Source organism: Tauraco erythrolophus, chromosome Z, assembly GCF_009769465.1.
Source record: "Tauraco erythrolophus isolate bTauEry1 chromosome Z, bTauEry1.pri, whole genome shotgun sequence".
NCBI classification, from domain to species: domain Eukaryota; kingdom Metazoa; phylum Chordata; class Aves; order Musophagiformes; family Musophagidae; genus Tauraco; species Tauraco erythrolophus.
This window is the reverse complement of record NC_141496.1, coordinates 30,258,980-30,278,775: the sequence shown is the minus strand read 5'-3', so window position 1 is coordinate 30,278,775 and position 19,796 is coordinate 30,258,980. Positions and strand designations below refer to the sequence as shown.

Genomic DNA, 19,796 nt, shown 5'->3' with positions numbered 1-19,796 from the left:
AAACTGGTATATTTCGTGATTCATTCCCTTCAGGTGCAGTTCACAGTCTAAACAGGCCTGGCGTAGTCCCAACTTTCCCTTTGTCCTGCCGTTTATGCCCCACCTCCCCTTTCCAGTGTGTCATCACTTTTTTTTGGAGAGGGGCGAGATTAGATCAGCTCCCCAGACCTGCCGAGTGTGTAATCGCATAAATCTGATTGCGTGACTGGGAGCAATGCTGGGGACACCTGGCAGCTGGGACTTACCTCCTTGGAAACTGCTGTGGGGCCCAGCCCTGCAGTGATTCACTAAGCGGGTGAGGCACCAGCATCTCCTGAGGAGCCTTCCGGACAGTAGGAAGAGCTGCTCCTCCAAACTTACAAAGTGACACAGGTCGAAAGAGGAGGACAAACCCTACCAAAGAAGGTTTTTGCTTCTTAGTAGTTCTACAGCAAGATGTCTGTGTTCTTTGCAAACAGATGTAGTTTTATTATGGAGACACTCTTTTTTTTCTTTTTTTTTTTTTTCAATTTAGTAGTCTATTTTGTAACTTGGAGCATGTGACTACAGAGTTAACCTTTCACACCAGGAAGACTGCCGAGAGAGTGATGGAGGACCAGCTCCTCAGTTGCACCACAGTACCAGCATGCAGGTATCAGCTGCCTCATTGCTATGGGATTATCTGGTGCATCGGTCAAAGCAACAGCGGTAACACTTCAGTGTCTGCATTAACCATTCAGTCAGAGGTGGCTTAAAGCCTGCATGCCCCTCCACTGCCACTTCTAGTTCTCCAACACTTGATTTGCCTTCCGAACACTCCACAGCTTCCCAAAATTTGTGTTGGGATCTGTCAAAACGCCTAGTTTTTTGGTTAAAGCTTGAAACACTTCACTGCAACTCAAGGCTCCTGCTTATTCACAATACAGTTTATAACGCAACCTGCAGAAAGTCTGTTAAAAGTAGTTTCTGCCGAGACTGGAATTGTTTTGCAGCAGTTCAAGAGATGCGTTAGTTTTCCCTTCATAGAAGTGGGACCCCAATAAAGACCTTTCCGTACGGAAATCAAACGACCCAAAATTTCTGACCCAGCAACGCTCCCTCGTTATTCCTCCGAGCGGTTCCACGCGACGACAGCCACAGGACGACGGCCCGCCTGAGGAAAACGCAGTAGCCGTTTCCCTGCTCCCTCCCCGGCCGCTGGAAGCCGCCGGCGGCCGTTGGAGGCCGCTGGAAGCCGCCGGCGGCCGATGGAGGCCGCTGGAAGCCGCCCGGAGGGCGCTGCCGAGGCGGGCGGGCGGGCGGGCGCTGGTGCGCGCTCCCACGGCCCGCCCCCGCCGGTCCCGTGATGGCGGAGGCGGAGCCGCGCTGCCGTTCGAGCGGGTCGCCGCGGGTTGACGGAGCCGCCGCGGACGCCGCGCCATGAGCAGAGCCATGGGTCTGGCCGGGCTGCTGGTGGGGCTGTTTCTTGTGCCCGCCGTGCTGGTGAGCACCAGCCTTCGCCACGGCGCCCCGCGGACCGAGCCCGCGCCAGAGCCGGCCGAGCGGGAGCTGGCCTGGGACCCCGTCCCCGAGGACTCGCTGTGGCCCCTGCCGCAGTGGTTCCGCACGTCCCGCCGGCAGCTGCGGCTGGTCCCCGCCCGCTTCCAGCTGGTGCACGGCGCCGGCTCCTCGGCGGGGCCGGCCTGCGGTCTGCTGCAGGACGCCTTCCGCAGGTGGGGGGCGGCGGGGCCGGGGGGGCTGCGGGCGGCGGCCCGGTGGCGGGAGCGGTTACCTCAGGGCCCCGCCGGCGTCTCTGCTTCCCCGACAGGTACTACGAATACATGTTCGGGCGGTCCCGCCGCGGGCAGCGGGGCCGCCGGCCGCTCGGCGCTCCCGCGGAGCCCGAGCTGTCGCAGCTGCAGGTGGTGATCTTGTCCCGGGACCCCCGCTGTGACAGCCACCCGCACCTCGCCTCCAGCGAGGCCTGTGAGTACCGCGCACAGCCGCGCTCCGCGCTCCTTCCTCGGCTCGCACGGCGTCCTCAGCGCTGGTTTTCCAGTCATGTGTCGTCCAGTGTAAAAGCAGATACTTTTTTTAAGGAACTGGAAGTCGTAGGCCCACTGAGGCGCTCGAGAACGTTTCGCAACGGTGGTAACCAGAAGATAATTCTTGCTCTTAATGCTGAGGGAGATCTCAGCTCACAGCGAATCATGAAGCTGGTTGGAAGTGTAATAACCTATGATTTCTGCACCTTAGCGAGCATTCAACTCATTTACCTGCTGCTTGCCTTTCTAGTAACTGTAATTAAGAATCGGAGGTAGTATGCTTTGCTGTAGTCAATTAAGTACGATGAGATCGATGCATAGTTGGGTGATCGTCCTTTCTTTTAGTATAGGATGTTGAGCGAAGGCTGGCTTGGTTTATTCATCTGCTCTCCTTTGAAGTAACTATATTTGCATTGAAGATACCTACACTGGTTTACGTGCGTGGTATTCCTGTTTTTCCAGGAAAAACAGGAAGTGTTCATTGAACTTGTTATTCATCAGAGAGTATTCTAAATACACTTTCTTTCTATTGGTAGATACAAGAAAGGATTTAAAACCGTGATGGTTATATTTGATTTGTTCTGCTATGCTTCTTTAGTTCCATGACTGAAGTCCAGAGTGTAGAAATACTTTAAAATTAAGTCCTCATCACCAGAGAAGTCTCTTAACTGAAATAAGGATGAGTTGATAGTATTGCTTTTTGTCCAGGCAGGTTAGCGCAGACAATTCATTTAGTTCTGTCTTGAGATAATCTTCTGTGCTAGGCAAGGCAGTTGTTTGGTATCCAGGATACAGATACTTAGAAAAAGATCCTTATAATCTGAAGTCATACATCTGCAGCAGGATTAATTCCACCTGACTTGTGATAGAACGTACCGATTTTTTCAGTCTTTTTGATACATTTAACCAAGTAGTGCAATTTTAGTGTGCAAGTTTATCGTACATTTCAATGCAAATCAGGTATAGCAGCAAAATTGCTAGTGCTTTAGATTTTTTTCTATCACAGTCAGGTTATACTGCTTTACTACTAGTTGAACTTTGAACTGGTTTGTGAAGTTCAGATTTTAAACAAAGCTTGTTCTTTTATTCTGTCAGGGAATCTGTCAGATCATGTGGTTTTTAGATTGCACTCTTCAGAACAGTCAAGAGTTTTTCCCTCTGCTGTGGGAAAGGAGGTTCCAGTTACAAATAATATGAAGTTTTCCTCATGTAGCAAGATTTGCTCTCCAGACTTCAGCAAGGTTTTAATTTTCTGCTTTTAATGGGATAGCTTGTTCAGGGAACAAATTCTGAAATATGCAGTTACTAGTCACTTCCTGGATGGAGCAGTTTGGCTCCTTTCTTAATATAGATAGTCTGCATCAGTCAATGGCTATCCTATAGCAAGAGTATTTGATAACTTCTACTTTGATTATGTATCTGCCTTTCTCCCTGCTGACTTCTTGCCTGCTTGTGTAAAAGGTTCCAAATCACCATACAAAACTTGTTGTTGCATTCATTTGAGGTATGAAATATGTTCAGAAAAAAGCCTGCTGTCTTAGAATCATATCCCTGACTGAACTATAATTTACCACAGAAAGACCCGTGGAGATGGCAGTAGTCTTCTAAGTTCTTCTTCTAAGTCTTCTGTTTCTTCCCCAGAACTTCCAGTATATGCAGTTTGTGTTTAGGTTAAAAGGGAAGCTTGGGGGTACTTTCTTCATGTCCTTGAATGGCTTTTCTCTGGTAGTTTAGACAAAAGTTTGAACTGTGTCACTTATAACCAACTATTCTTTCATGGTGAGGCAGATCCAATAAATCATTATACAGCAATTTACCCCTCTGATTTTCTTCTGTTCTACTTCAAATGTGCTACTCTTGTCAGTTTATTATTGCTTTGATGTTTAAATAATAATAGAAATCTATAGATTTGTAGGAATAGTATATTTTTATATATGTGATATTTTAAAAAAATCACATAATTAAAAGATATTTGTTTCTTCACTAAAATTTACTGAATCACCTTAAGTGGAAAAACAAAATTACTTCCGCTTTTTTTTTTTCTCCCCAGTACTTTATACTGTTCTTCAGTCCTCAAACTTAAGGGAGGACTGTTATGGATACCTTTAGATATCATTCTTCATTTTGCTTATTGTACTTCAACTCTCTGCCCCCATACATGTGCTTATTAGATGATGTGGTTTAATTTTTTTTTCCTTTGTTATTAGACCTTTATAGTAAATGCTTCGCAGTATTAATTGACAAGATGTATCTCTAAAAAAATATGTAAGCATAATCTCTGTGAAAGGAAAGTAAAAGGGGAACTGAACTTCTGCCTTAGGTCTGGTTTAGTTACCCAGCACTTATCGCCTTTGTCTTAAATGCAGCACATAAATGAAAAATAGCTGCACAGTATCACCGTTAAAAACAGCATTGTTTAGAATTTAAAAAACAAAAGGGGATGTGGGACTTGCAGAATCTCTTTAATGTCTGTTAGCATTGTCCTGTCAGTCCATGCTTTCTTCAGGAATAACTTTTTTTTCTTTTCTTTTCTTCAGATCATTTAACTGTAGTTGAGCCTGTGGCTATACTGAAAGCAGTTGAGGTATGGGGTGCTTTAAGAGGTAAGCTGATACTTTTCCTATAGAGCTGTTTGTTCTGGACTTATACAAACTCAATGGCAGACTAAGAACCAGCTGACCGCTGTGCCTTGCCCTCATTCAGCCCTTCATGGGGGAGTAAGTTTGGGCACAGAGGCCGGAAGGATGCTTAGATGTGTGTTGGTCAAACCTTCATTCCAGATGCTCAGGTCCAGTGGCACACCATAAGTACACTCTTGCTGTGCCTGAAAATCAGCCAAGCCAACCAACTCCTGGGTGCTAAAAAGCTCTCTATCTACAGTATGAACAAATTATTTTCTGACTGCACCTGATAACTGAACATGCTGGACCCACCACCAAGAAGTATAATGCTGAAGTTTCGTCTTCTGTTCTTACTGAAATGTTAGTCTGAAATAGCAGATTTTTCATGCTGAATTAGAAAGTTCACCAGTTCCAGAAATGACAGGAATGACAGTCATGACAACACCAGAAATTCCTCCCTTACTCTCAGTAACTTCCATTCTATTCAAGGATTAATTTGGTACAGATGAGCTGTAATGCTAATATTCAGTACTTGTGTATAATGGAGAGTTCGAATGGGTCTCTCTTTAGAACTTCATTAACTGTGGTGCTTGAGCAATTAAGGAAACTGTGCTAAAGAGAAGGAAACTCAACTACAAGCATTCTCTCTGGCTATGTGATAAACAGTTATGGTCCTGTTTCTAACTAAAACTTTTAAGGACAAGTACTGGGTTGTACTCCACATCCTTGTCTTGGATTTTCTTCCAGGTTTGGAAACCTTCAGCCAGTTGGTTCATGAAAATGACTATGGAAGTGTAAGTACAGCTATGAACAAAAACCGCAGTCCTGATAACAGACCACCATGTTGTTTATTATATGGTCTTATAGAAACAGATCTACTTCTTTCTATAAGTAGTTTTTCAGAAAATAATCGTTGGAAAGCTGTTAACAAGCTGAAAAGTATTTCCTGTTTGAAATTATGAATATAAAGTGGGAGTTCTAATTTTTAAATCTCATTCTCATAGTTTCTTGTAAATGAATCTGAAATTGACGACTTCCCAAGATTTGCTCATAGAGGAATCTTACTAGACACTTCAAGGCATTATTTACCATTGAAATCCATTCTTACAAATCTGGTAAGTGGGCAGTTTTGTATCATTAATAATGAATGCTTTTTGTTGTTATATTTTGCCTTCTGAAGTAGGTAGCAAGTGGAGCTGGTATGGATGGAGAACTCATCTCCTCTGCCTGACTTTTAAAAGGACAGAGTGAGCTTTGCTAAGTGAAGGTCAGAACATACACCAGAGAGGAATTGAGTGGGCAAACACAATAATTAGTAAAGGAGGCTGGGATTTTTTTTACCTTGTGTTTTCTGTTTCCTAAACCAGTTTGTGTTTTTCTTGGAAGTGTGGTTTGAGACATCTGACTGTCACCAAGCAATACAGGGGAAACCTTGCAAGTCCTGGTTTCAGTGCCAGTGGTTGCAGGAAAATTCCAGTCTTTTCAATAACCAGCCTTTGGTAGTCCTTTCTTGGGCTTGTAAGAGCAAGCCAGTAATAAGGTAGTACAGAGCAAGGGGGAAAATTGGAAATGTTCGTTGGAAGCTACTGATTTCTTTCACCACATCCCTTCAAAAAGAACATTACCACTCAAACAAAAAACCCAAACAAAACTTTCTCTGAAAAGCTTAAGTAAGCACACGAAGAATTGTATTCTCCTGCCTTGATGGGAAAATGATGAATTTGTGTAATATAGCAGCCAAAGCTGTGGGTTTTTCTGTTTTGTACTCCTCTCTTCTGCTGTTGAAATCCTTGTAGCAGCACTTACTTGGGTTGAAATGGAGGAGCCTTTGAGTGGAGCAACATGCAGTTTCCTGTCTTGGTTTTTCCAAGATGAAATAGCCTTAGAAATTTCCCTTCCATGTTGCAGAGCTTTGCAGAGCAGGCTTAAGATGGGCAGGAAGAGTGTGCAGGTAAAACCAGTCTTTATTTCTGCAGTCGTCCTTGAACTGTTCTCAGAACTTGCCCCTCCATGGGTATTTACCACTTGTATTTACCTTTACGATCAGTCCCTGTTCAGCAAGTAGTGTTTGTGTAGTGTTTCATTTACAGCTGAGGATGCTTGAAAGACTCAAGTAGGTACTTGTGTCAATATTTGTTGTCTTTTCTAAAAGAGACTGCAAAGTCCAAAGTGTAACTTGACTTTTGAGACTTGGATTTCTATTTTCTTTCCTTAAATTATGTCTGTGGCTCTGATACTTTCCCAGAGCTACGTTTATGACAATTTACTGGTCTAAGAATAAGACAGTTAGTTATTCCTCCCACCTCTTTGCCTACTTGAATCCAGGCTAACCTGATAAAAAGCAGCAGTAATCCCTTTATTGGCCTGTGGTAATTAGATGCTTAAGGCAGCAGTTCAAGTACATTTCTTGTTTGTGTTCAGCAGCTGTACTGTATTTCCGGGAAAGGCACTGTCCTTGAGGAAGGAGGGTGACTGAGATGGAGGTCAGGAGAGATAATTTTCTATGTGGAAGGATGGTATTTGATCGAAATGCATGAAGACATGAAGTAATTAAAACATGCTGTCTAATAAAACAGATGAGATAATTTTGGGGAATGGATAAGGTATAAATCTTCCTTTGGATTTGGTGGGAGTTTCCTGAAGAGGTTTAGTCACTTCTTTAAGCACAGCTTGGTGAAAAAAGGAAGGGGGAGGGGCGAAAATAATTGTATTGTGGCAAGGGATTGGAAGCAACTGTGTTACAATTCCTCAGTCCGGAACAATGTAAAGAATGCTTATTCAGTTTGCTCATAGCACGCAACACTTACAGTGACTCTAACAAACTTGCATTACTCAGGGTATGTGTGTAACTGTCCATCTGGAGTCATAATTCTAAAATAAGTGTGTTAACGTTTATCTTGAGTATCTTCAAGTTCAAAAAAGGGAAGTGCTAACACTGCGGTGTCTGAAAACATAAGGAGAACACTACCTTCTGCGGGGAAAACGTATGGTGTATTTTGCATGCATTTGAAATGGATTCTGCAGAAGTCACTAGCAAGTAGGGATGTGCTAATAGTAGGAAGCTCTCTCGTGCCGTTTAGTTTCTGAGTCCCAAGTATTTAGGTAGCTGAAATAGCTGATGGTGCATAGAGAATTACCCAGATAGGTTACCCAGCCATACCCTGGGCTGCATCCAAAGAAGTGTGGCCAGCAGGTCAAAGGAGGTGATTCTGCCCCTCTGCTCTGCTCTCATGAGACCCTACCTGGAGTACTGTGTTCAGCTCTGGGGCTCCCAACATAAGAAGGACATGGAGCTGTTGGAGTGAGTCCGGAGGAGGGCCACGAAGATGATCCGAGGGCTGGAGCATGTCTCCTGTGAAGACAGGCTGAGAGAGTTGGGGTTGTTCAATCTGGAGAAGAGAAGGCTCTGGGGGCACCTTCTAGCAGCCTTCCAGTATGTAAAGGAAGCCTACAGGAAAGCTGGAGAGGGACTTTTTGAAAGGGCATGTAGTGATAGGACATAGGGTAATGGCTTTAGACTGAAAAGTAGATTTTAAAAAAAGGGTAGATTTAGATTAGAAAGAAGAAAGACGTTCTTCACTGTGAGGGTGGTGAGACACTGGAACAGGTTGCCCAGAGAAGTTGTGGATAGCCCATTCCTGGGAGCGTTCAAGGCCAGGTTGGATGAGGCTTTGAGCAACTTGATATAGTCGAAGATGTCTGTGCTGGGTTTGTGAGTGAGCGGCTGTGTGGAGTTTAGTTGCCAGAGCGGCCTAAACCACGACAATGCCCCTGCTCATGGCAGGAGGGTTGGAACTAGGTGGTCTTTAAGGTCCCTTCCTTCTATGATTCTATGAAGTGGAAGAATTTCTATGAAGTGGAGAAATAAGCATTTATAGCAGTTCTTCTTCTGCCAGCCAGTGTAGCATGATCAGATCAAGAGCTTGTTGACAGGAGTGTTGCAAATAGACATCAGAGGAGTGAAGCAGTAGTATAAAGAGGCTGGTGCTTTTTGGTATATGTTTCTAGGATTGAGTGAGACATGCTATGCTTTTTCTGTGGTTGTGTGGGTTTTTTTGTGTTTTTTTTTTGTTGTTGTTGCTTTAGGCATGCAGGATATACTGGGACAAGACCACCTTTTTTGCATAGGTTTTCTGTGAGAGTGAAGTGCTTAACTAGACTTGTGTTGCATTATTTGTTACAGGATGCCATGGCTTTTAACAAGTTCAATGTTCTTCACTGGCATATAGTTGATGATCAGTCATTCCCTTACCAGAGTATTTATTTCCCTGAGTTAAGTGACAAGGTGAGTAAACATCATTGGGGCGGGGTGGGAGGGTAAAAATCTGGCACATGTTTAATGAAAATAAAATACAGAGCCTACCAGTGGTTTAACAGATCTGCCTTGGCTGGCTGTGAAATAGTACGAGAGGACCAGTAACCAGCAAGTCCACATTTAGGATCCTATCTCAGTGTCTGTGTAGACCATGTTCAAATCTTCCTTTGTGGATGCATGGTAAATGACCTTCCCAACTCTTCTGTGCAAATTTGCTGGTGACAGTGATCCTCAGTGTTTGCAGGCCTCCAAGCAGTAATAGTGTGCAAATAACCTGTTGTAGTGAGCACTGCTTGGATTTCTGTTGGGTTTGTTTGTTTAACTGGTAGACTTCCTACTGTTTAAACAAATGTAAGAGTTCCCTGTCAGCTCTAGGCTTGGAACCACTGCAGTAGTGCTTTTGCCCTCTCTGAGATCTAGTTAACTTTACAAAACACAACATGTCTGTAAGAGGTCCAAAAGTGAATGTTTGTGTTCTAAAACAAATACAGCGCAATGTATTTCTTTATTTCCGAATCAACAGCAGATTTTGCTAAATAATGAAAGCCGTTATGAGGTTGTTAGTCACGGTACAATAATAGCCAAATCAAGCATGAATAATTAAGTAAACTGAGCCTAAGCACAAGATTTGTGATTCTGTTTTAAAATGCGTGCTAGAATCTGACCCTCATGCAAACTATTTAGGCAGTGCTTTAGCAGATGCCGTGAAGAATTTGATAATTGAAAAATTGTAGATGTTGGATGGTGCAGTCAGATTATTTCTCCTAGTAATGGCTTTAGAGTTCTGTCCTATTCCTCAGTGACAGCTGGAGAGAGGGTGATGGCCTTCGTCTCAATAGCCTTCTTAAAAGGCTTCTTGTTTGTCATTATCTTTTTTGAGTAACTCAGCTGTGGAAACCGCTTCCAGATACATGGAAGCTTAGGGTGCTATTAATCATGAGGAGTCATGATGCTTTTCTTATGTAGTCTGGCTCTTTGGCAAGCATCTGTTTCACCAAACTGTAGCAGTCTGGGTCATTTGTCACATTTGTTGGCTATGTGGAAGTGGAATAATGCTCAAATTCAGCGTCACAAAACAAACACACTCTGATGCTAAATTGGGCGTTGTATCAAAACTGACAAGCAGAGGTGTTGGAAGAAGACACAGAATTTTTCCATTAGTCTTACATGTCATGTAACAAGGGCCCTTTGTTTCAGAGCTAATGATAGAGAGGGGGAGGGGAAAATTAACTTGCCTCTGTGCAGAATTGAAAAATGTATCTTTCAAAAATCTGATGGAATAGAAACTAGCTTTTCTGTTTTCTTCAGTAACTGTGAGCTAAGGAAGAAAGGATGATCTCCTCAGGAGATTTGTCTTAGTGTGGAAAAAGGGGTTGACTTTTGTGGCTTTGTTTTTTTTCCCCTCTGCTAGTCACCTGAAAAGTTCTGTCAGTGCAGTTGCACATGTGATAAACCAGAATAGGCCAACTTGTAAAACTGCTCACCAGTCTAAATTGTAGCACTTTAATCCCAACTTTGTGAGCTGCTGGTATAACATTTTGTAAACTCTCTCTATATTTGAATACTTTACAGGGAGCGTACTCCTATAACCACATTTACACTCCTACTGACGTCCAACTGGTGATCGAGTATGCCCGGTTAAGAGGCATTAGAGTTATCCCAGAGTTTGATACCCCAGGACACACCCAATCTTGGGGAAAAGGTATGTCCAGGAAAGTGTTAGTGATTAAAAGATTGTGGTAAATAGGGTGTGGAGTAATATTGCTATATAAAAGCAAATGAACTTGTTAAAAAGCAGCCTTTAAGGTGCTTTGAAAGGCCCTTGATAAGAGGTAAGCAAGGGTCTGAGCCAGTAACAGTCATGACCTTTGCTTGTAGAGGAACTAAAGTGAATGGAGAAAGCTGACACTTCCTATGCTGGATGTGTGTGTGAAGGCACGGATACATTCTGTCTGCCTTAAACTTCATGTTGTTATCCTCCCATCCAGTGATCTTGAGTTCAGAGTAACAAGGCAGGAACTAGAAATCATAAGTTGCTGTCTCTAGAATACAAATTTCTGCTTTGGAAAGGTTCTTTCAAAGTGATTGATGTTTCTGTCTATTAGTAAAGTGGTAATCTGCCAGTGTACAAAACACAGCAAAGTTGGATACTTCTTCACTCTTCTGGGTTTCAGAGTAATACTTCTCTTGATAGAGAATGCTTGAAACGTGAGAGTGGTGGTATTTACTTATACTCGAGGACCAGGGAATCTTGTGCCTTAATTCAAAGCACTGCAGTTTCAGTGCAATTAACATAAGATGGTTTCGGCCAAACTGGAAATAGTAAAGATTTTTCAAGTGCCTCATAGCTTTAGCTTTAGCCATGAAGCAAATCTTGTGCTCATGCTGTGGGGATGTGGCTGTAATGTTAGAAGATGCCTCAGGCTCTTTCTCACTAATTTAAAATGAGGAGGAAAGGAACAGTCTTTCTGGTTCTTCATCTAATATGGTCTTTGCAGTTACAGAGCACTAATAAAAGCCAGTGGCTTGCCTGGTGATACCAGAGGGTGGTCTACATTCATATTAAGAGCAAGCCTCAGCTCCCTTGCCAAAAATCAACTGTTCCTGATAGATTCTTGTATAATAGCTTTTTGAATGTGATGCACAGGAGCCAGGCCTGGCTTTGCCTCTGAACCTGGGTAGCTATGCTTTGTTTGCATTCAAATTCAAGATATTGGACAGAAGTCTTAAGGCATATGAGGAGGGTAGTTGAAGCAACCTACCACTAGGGCGCAGTTTAGGGGAAATATGCTTAGAGTAGGAAATGCGGCCAGGAAGGTGCTGCTGCTGCAACCACAGTTTACCAAATAAACTGGACTTAGGAATCTCCAACCTACATGTAATATTTTTTCCTCTTTTGTTATCATGGCTCATGTTGCTTCAGGTATCTTGACTCAAGAACCAGTGCTTAGTTTTGATGTCTGTCTAGCCTTCCTTTCTTGTTTAGAGGTAAATTCCTAGCAGACTGAGGTGGGACATCTACCTTGGGCCAAACACCTCCCACCTACTTAGGTGCTAACAAAGCAGAGTAATAAACAGAGAAAAGAGGCCTCTGGACCACACTCATTACATTTGGCTTCCTTCTAATTGGCTTCCTTCCTAAATCCATTAAAGCTTTCTTAGTCACATAGTCATCCAGAAGCTGTTTGCTAGGCATAGTGACGTATTCCACAAATTACTGTGTTTTAAATCACAAATCTAAAAGTTGGAGTCCTGATTTCTGGTTAGAGGATTCTTCAACCTTGGGCAAGTTGTTTTATTTCACTCTGCCTCTATTTGATTATACTTAGAATAGATGAGCACTTAAGTTGTGAATATTAACCATTTTAATATGAGTAACTGCTTCTTCCTGCTAGCAAAGTTAGCATACCAACATGGAACTGAATATCCTCTATTAATTGTTTCTATTAGGTCAAAAAGATCTTCTCACTCCTTGTTACAATGGAGAACAGCGAACTGGGTCCTTTGGACCTGTAAATCCCATTTTGAATACAACTTACGACTTCATGACTAAATTCTTCAAAGAGATCAGCAGTGTATTTCCAGATGCATACATTCATTTGGGAGGAGATGAAGTGAACTTCGATTGTTGGTATGGTGATAGTTCAAAGAATCAATATCTAGTGCTTCTCCAACTTGCCTAAGTCCATCAGTTATGGAACTCAGTTGCATGAGACAGTTTTCCCAGCTTAACCCAAAGATCTCCACTCCTACTTCTGTAATGATCTACAGGCAAAGCATTTGTGATCTTCAACAAGCAAGTGATGTCATGCAGAATTTTGCTTTGATCACTAGTTTCACAAATGTTCAGGTACTCTAAAGGATTTGTTTGTGAAAATTAACCTGGCAAGGAGGAGAACTAGTACGGTAGAAAAGTACTATATAAGGTAATTAATGTTTCAATGCTTTGCCTTAAAGGCAAACTAGTCCTTTCCATTGAGTTCTGCCTTCCAGGAAATCTGCTAATGTTAAGTATTACAGTACTAACTCTTGTGTGCTTGTGTTAGAATTATGGCATATATTAATAGAATTCTTCAATTGGTTGTGGATTTTGAATATTTTGGAGTCTCTCTGCTGAGTAACTAATAGTACAGAATTTGGAGCAGATCTAATTGGATGAGCATTTAAATTGATCTGGTTAGTATTTGTGCGTTATTTTGAAAATCAAGTCTGAACACTTAGGACTTGCTTTAAATTTTGAAGAGAAAGCCAAAAGCAAACCAACATGTTTGTGATAAAGCATTTGTCAGAAATTGTCTATTTCCCAGATTCTTGATGTCACTTTTGCAGATCCCCTGGTACTACGGCTGCTCAGTTTCCAGACTGGCTGGAAACCTTCCCACGAAGTTGCAGACCAGCCAAGAACCCCAGAGCTTGTAGGAGCTTTAGGCAGCCTGCCAGAGACTGCTTCAGAACAGGACTCCAGTAGTTCTACCAGAGAAGTAGAGCTACTGGCTTTATTTCAAATCAGGATGAAACTGTTTCAAAATACCTAAATCATGTTAGTCTCCTTGCTGCTTCTGCTCTGTTGTGCATTCCAGGATATGGCGTGCCTAAGGCATCAGCTAGTGTGCTGTGCAAAGGTGGAAATGGTTGGGAAATCTGGTTTAAAACAAAACAAAATTATTCTTTTTTTTAAAAAAAAAACCAAACTTGTTTTGTTGTTATTATTTAAGGAAATCTAACCCTGAAGTGAAGGAGTTCATGAAGAAGCAAGGATTTGGCATTGACTATGCTAAACTGGAATCTTACTATATTCAGAAGTATGTTGTTTATTTAATTCTTGCTCAGGTTTTCACAGCCACTATCTGAGGGTGGTGTTGAGGTGCAGACACTGAAGCCGATTTAGTTTTAATATACTGAATGTAAAGTTCACAGCTTTAAAAGTGGGACACAACAAGGATACATAGGGTAGTTCTGTGTGCACTCTGAATGTATTGGGTATTTTAAACTAAATAGCTGCTGTAATGTCAGCAGACAGGGTGGGGAGGAAAAGTCCTAAGGTTTTTGCTTGTTTTATTTATTTTGTTCTTTATTTTGTTTGTGGGACACAACAAGGATACATAGGGTAGTTCTGTGTGCACTCTGAATGTATTGGGTATTTTAAACTAAATATCTGCTGTAATGTCAGCAGACAGGGTGGGGAGGAAAAGTCCTAAGGTTTTTGCTTATTTATTTTGTTCTTTGCCATTTATTTATTTTGTTGTTAAATAACATGGGTTTTAACACCCATATGAGTTGCTGGTAGTTCTGAACATCAGTTTGTGTTACTGCATGTGCATATCCTTATACGCGGGAGAACACGTTCTTCGAGACAAAGCACTGAAGGCTAAACCCAGAAAAACCTGGTTTCTCGTGATCCTCTACGCAGTGCTGGGAAAGGTCTGATGTGCCTTAAGGTGGAAAAGGTTGCTGCTTCGTGTAACTGTACTGATCTCATTGAAGTTCACAAACATTATCTTATTTTTAAATTCTAGGATTTTGGACATTGTTTCTTCCTATAACAGAGGATACATGGTCTGGCAAGAAGTGTTTGATAATAAAGCACAGGTAAGATGGGAAAATAAATAAGATACTCCTGCGTAAGAGCGCAATATTGTGGAAGGCTTCCAAAGTAGACTATTAAGTAGTTATGATTCTGTTTCTTAAAAGTTAAAGCAAGTCTGCTGTCTTTAGCAAGTCTTCCCAAGTGAAGGGCCGCCTTGATCATTTACTGAACAGGCAAAATAGGTGGAACAGGAACACGAGCACTGAAGTGCTTTCTAAAGTTGAACACAGATAATAATGTGCTTTAGCGCATCAGAGTAAAGGGTAGGGAAATTTCTATGAGTTTCCATATGATTTTTTTCTCATATAACTATGCATCTGGGCTAGTGACACCAGATGCTTAGCTTTTCAAGAGCTGGTCAGATAACTGGTGTGTGTAAGAACCCTCTTAGGGCATTAACTGTGTATAGTATAACTTGGGCTTTACTCTAGTGTGAAGTCTGTTTAAAACCAGTAAAGAGCTAATCAGTTTTAATGATTAAAAAAAATAAAACAAAACGCAGCTTCCAAAATATTCCTCTTCAAAACAAAATACCACCCTCCCAGTTTTGAAATCCATCATCTTTTTCCTGTTAAAAGCAATTAGGATTGTCTTTAATGTTTTGGATTGTTTTCTTTTTTTTTTTTTTTCTCCTTTTTAGCTGAAACCAGACACTGTTGTTGAAGTGTGGATGGAAAACAACTATGCTCATGAACTGAGCAGTGTCACTGGAGCTGGGTTCACTGCTATCCTGGCAGCTCCCTGGTACTTAGACTATATTAGTTATGGGCAAGACTGGAAGAAATACTACAGCGTTGAACCACTTAACTTCCCTGGTTTGTTGTTTTTTTTTTTTATATGCATGTTCTGTACATGAAAATCTGGCTCATACTAAGATGTAAATTGAAAGAATAAGACTATTTAGAATGGTCAATCAACGGACAATATGTTATGCAGATGTAATCGAAGGACTTTAATGTCAGCTAGAACGCTGAGAAATTCTGATTAAAAAAAAAAAAGCAACTTTCTGTTTCTCACAGGGAAAAGTGTTACCTTCCTCAAGCATCTGGTACTTGTGTGAGACAGGCTGCTGGACTGGGTGGAAAGATGTATCATGCATTAGGGACAGAGTTGTGCAAAATGGTTGCTGGTAGACAGAAACTGAATTAATATGTTAGCAAGCTTCTAGAGTGTTCAACTTTTCTAGAAAAAGAGATGTTCTCTCCTTGTGGCTGATACAAACATGCTTTCCCCAGAGCTTTCGTTTTGTGCAAGGTAGCTCTCAGAGCTGATTAGGGAGAATACCTGACTTCCGTAGGTTTTTCAAGGAATGTTCTGTGTGTGATAGAATGAACATTTTCATAGAATGAACAGTTTCAATCAGGACTGAAATCTCTGAAGAACGTCAGAAAGCTGAGGAATGTGTTCAGAGGATAAAAGGTAAAATCCTTTCTGACAGAGAAGGAAAATGGGTTCGCTGGGCAAATGGCCTGGTGGTTCTCACATTCAGTAAGACGACTACCAAAAAGTTAAGTTAATGCTCAGGTTAGATACTTTATATGATAAAACAAACAACTGAACATCAATCCTCTCTCAGTATTGGAAAATGAAATTGTTGATATATGCCCATCTTCTGGGCAAATAGGAATTCTAACTTTCTGCTTTGAATTCAGGATCTGAAAAACAGAAAAAGCTTTTAATAGGTGGAGAAGCCTGCCTGTGGGGGGAGTTTGTGGACACAACTAACCTCACACCAAGATTATGGTATGAACTGCTTTATCTGTATTTAGAAAGCCAGCTACAAGGAGCATTAATTAATCCAACATGACTGTGTGTTAGTGGTAATAGTGCTCTGTGCTGAACCTGGGCAGCTATAAAAATTGATGCTTCTGGATATATAAGACCTGGTATTAAAAGTTTTAGTCCATTCCTGGTTAGAGACCATACCTACTCTAAAATTCAGTGTATCTTTACAGGCCTCGAGCAAGTGCTGTAGGGGAAAGACTCTGGAGCAGCAGTAATGTGACTGACTTGCAGGATGCTTATAAAAGACTGACCAACCATCGATGCCGCATGCTCCGGTAAGATAATAAGAGCTATAGTAAAGCTTAGTTCTCGTGCCTTATAGCCAATGGAGTTCAAGTACAGGCCTGGAAAGGAAGGGAGGAGAGCTAGCAGTCTAGTCTGACTATGTATCCATCTGTTATCCCATCTGGTTTTGTATCCACAGAAAAGGAAGAACAGATACACTAAGACAGGAATTGTAGATGGTTTTACAACTAATGTTTTCAGAACTTGTTCCCTTTCTTCAGCTAAATACTAGAACTCATCTATGTCTCTCTTGCCTCTAAAGGAAAAACCCAACACCATGATTGACATATTTCAGGCAAAAAGGATATTAGAGAGTATGTGGGGGAGTACACAGATAGGAGAAAAAGTAGACTTAAAAAAAAAAGCTGTTGTTAATTACTTATTATAAATAATAATAGTTAAAGACCTGCAGCAGGCAATCAAATGGAACTGTCTGGATGAGAGGTCAGCTTGAGAGAGCTATTCTTTCAGGCATTGCCTTAGTGTAAGGACTGAAAGGAGTGGATAAGGAGTCCCTGATAAATTTTAATTCATTTATGACTACTGTGAACAAACGCAGTTCATAACATATTCTTCTCTTCAGTTCTTTCCTAAAAAGTACCTAGACAAGTTACTGGTTAGTTATTGCTAGTGCTGTCTTTGTATATTTGCAGTTGTAGAAATGAGTTATTTCTAAGTCTTAAGTCCAAGTTTGACTCGATTTTTAAAAGTATTCAGTCAGATGCTGGTGCAAAGTTGGACTGCAGCAGGAACGCAACATGCCACTGAAAATCCCAACAGTGTGAGGAAGTATTTCCAGGTAGATGCAAATCAGCTTTTTAGACAACAAGATACAATGGCAATTACAGTCAGCACTTAAAACTAGCACTCTGCTCATGTTCCTGTAGATGTCTTAGCATGATTATCTGTTGGAATCACTGACTTTTAGCTTACAGTATAAACTAGCTCTTTAATGAATCAAGTTAAGAGTGACTGAAAGACTTGTAAGTTTTGACTTAGGTTTATTTCCAGCTAGCTTAAAATAATGCTATAGGAAAATAACACAATTTATATATAGCTATCTCCCTCAGTCATATGAAAAATGGATACATTAAGAAAGAGTTAACAAATACATGTTAAAAACAAGATTAAGGAGCTTTAAAAGCTTATGTTCCACCACTTAACAGGATGGTGCATCTCTTGATGAGGCTCAGAGAAAACATTGATACAACTGAACAGTGACGTGTACAGTGGCTGTACCTCTAGGATTATGGTTTTACAGTGAACTAAGCCGTGCTATTCCTGGATCTGGTTAACTATTGCTTCATCTCCATCTCCTTCCCCTTCCTTAATGCTGGCACTTGTATTGCTATAGAGGGAGCTGATCCAGATGACTGCAGCTGCTCTGGTAGTACTAGCATGAGAAGTGCAGAATGCAGGGGTAGACTACGGATTACTCCCTGTACTTGTTGCATACTTTTCCTTTACACTACTTTCTGATGTTAAAACTGCTTTGCTGGCATACAAACTTACAGTGAACAACTCCTGTTATAAACAGATTACCTTAATGAAAGGACATGCCCTCCTGAAAATTATTCCTTTTATATAGGCTTTGAACCAGAAAAACACTAGAGAAACCATTCCCTTTCCACTGATTAAATGAGCATTCCTTGGAACTGCAGTTCTGTTGCCTTTCATGTCTACAGGGCTTCCTTAGCATTGTGCCAAATCAAAGAGCTGACTTAATGAGTCAGGCTGTTGTAAAGCCTTAGAGTGTGGGCAAAGGACTATGTCCCTACTAACATTTTTATACATAGTGTGTACGGACCATGACTGTTGTAGCAGGCCAGGGAGCCTTTCCAAGTAGAACGAACAGCTCTGACTTGCTCTGCAGCAGTGCACCAGGGAGTGAGGGAACAGCTAGGCAGGACTAGGGAACAGCTAGGCAGGACTTTGAAACAGCTACATCAGGGTCACTGGAAGAACAGTAGCTCTGCCTATCCAAGGCTGAGGCCACTGCTGTTGAAACAGTACCATGAAAGCAGTGGCTGCTGTTCAGATCTAAACTCAGATGTCTGTAGGATACAACAGCCCAAATTGCAGAGAAATGAGTGATGGGAGGAGGAAAAAAAAGGTGGGTGTATATTCCAGAAACCTAGACAACAACCTTGCCTTTTACTAAGAGTAGGTTTTGCTGTTTCATTATTCAGTTTCTTCCATTGCAGCTCTAAAGTGCAATTTAAACATCAATATATATTATCCTACAAATCACTGTAGCAGTACTACCTAGCTCTTAAATATCCAAGAAACTGAATTTTGACTGCAACTACTTTAACTCTGAAACACCTTTTTATACTACTTACTGCACCATCATAAGCTACAGGGTTTTTTTTTGTTGTTTGCAAAGCCACACGAGAACAGAATAATTTGTGATAGTATAGCTGCAAAAAATCCTGTTTACTGAAACTGGCTCCCCAAAAAAGTCAATGAAATGACATAATTAGAGCTTCACTTGAAGGAAACCTTGAGGCTGGGGAGAGTGTGCAAATGTCAGTTGATTTATATTTTCACATTCTTAGGATTTCTCTTCAATAAAAACAACAGATTTTGCAGAACATCGAGACAACTAGCCCTTGGATTTAAGCTTTTCAACCAGTTTTCTAATATCCTAGTACATCTGATTGAAGCAGAGAACTGTACTTAACTGAAGTACAATCAACAGTAGAATAGAGCCCTTTTTCATTTTCTAAATAGGCCACCTGTTATTTCTTGGAAGTAGTTTTGTTTACGTAAAGATTAAAAGAGAGTGCCAATATCTCTCTTCCTGCCTACTCAACCAGCCAATTGTTTGATTATAATCATACACATTCCACTTTATTTTAACAGCCGTGGCATAGCAGCTGAACCTGTGTATGTTGGATACTGCGCCCATGAAGCAAGAGGGCAGTAACTGCTGCAAAGACTTCTAGTGCCTGAAGTGCCTCTGTGGTATGAATTTATATATATGTGCAGTTTGGTATTTGAACTAAGACTTAAAATTTTCACTTTTAAAATAAAGTTACTTGACATTCTCGTTGGAATAAAAATGATGGGGTTTAGCTTTCATTAGAAATAAGGATTCTTCACTCTGAAATCCTGAAACTTGATACCACAGTTACCGATTCCAGTTTTCTTACATTCTAAAGTTGAGAGAAAATAAAGCTAAGACACTATTTAAATAA

General features: G+C 41.3%; 1 protein-coding gene across 1 annotated transcript; it reads left to right on the top strand.

Moving 5' to 3' along the window:
- The first annotated feature begins 1,398 nt into the window (after window positions 1-1,398).
- Window positions 1,399-19,599, top strand: HEXB (hexosaminidase subunit beta). Its single transcript, XM_086628753.1, has 14 exons — window positions 1,399-1,691; window positions 1,787-1,944; window positions 4,541-4,606; window positions 5,372-5,418; window positions 5,629-5,739; window positions 8,808-8,909; window positions 10,512-10,641; window positions 12,390-12,570; window positions 13,655-13,741; window positions 14,456-14,528; window positions 15,167-15,341; window positions 16,179-16,269; window positions 16,482-16,586; window positions 19,462-19,599. The coding sequence occupies exons 1-14, from the start codon at window positions 1,399-1,401 to the stop codon at window positions 19,523-19,525; spliced, it is 1,683 nt and encodes a 560-aa protein (XP_086484879.1). The 3' UTR covers window positions 19,526-19,599.
- The last annotated feature ends 197 nt before the right edge of the window (window positions 19,600-19,796 follow it).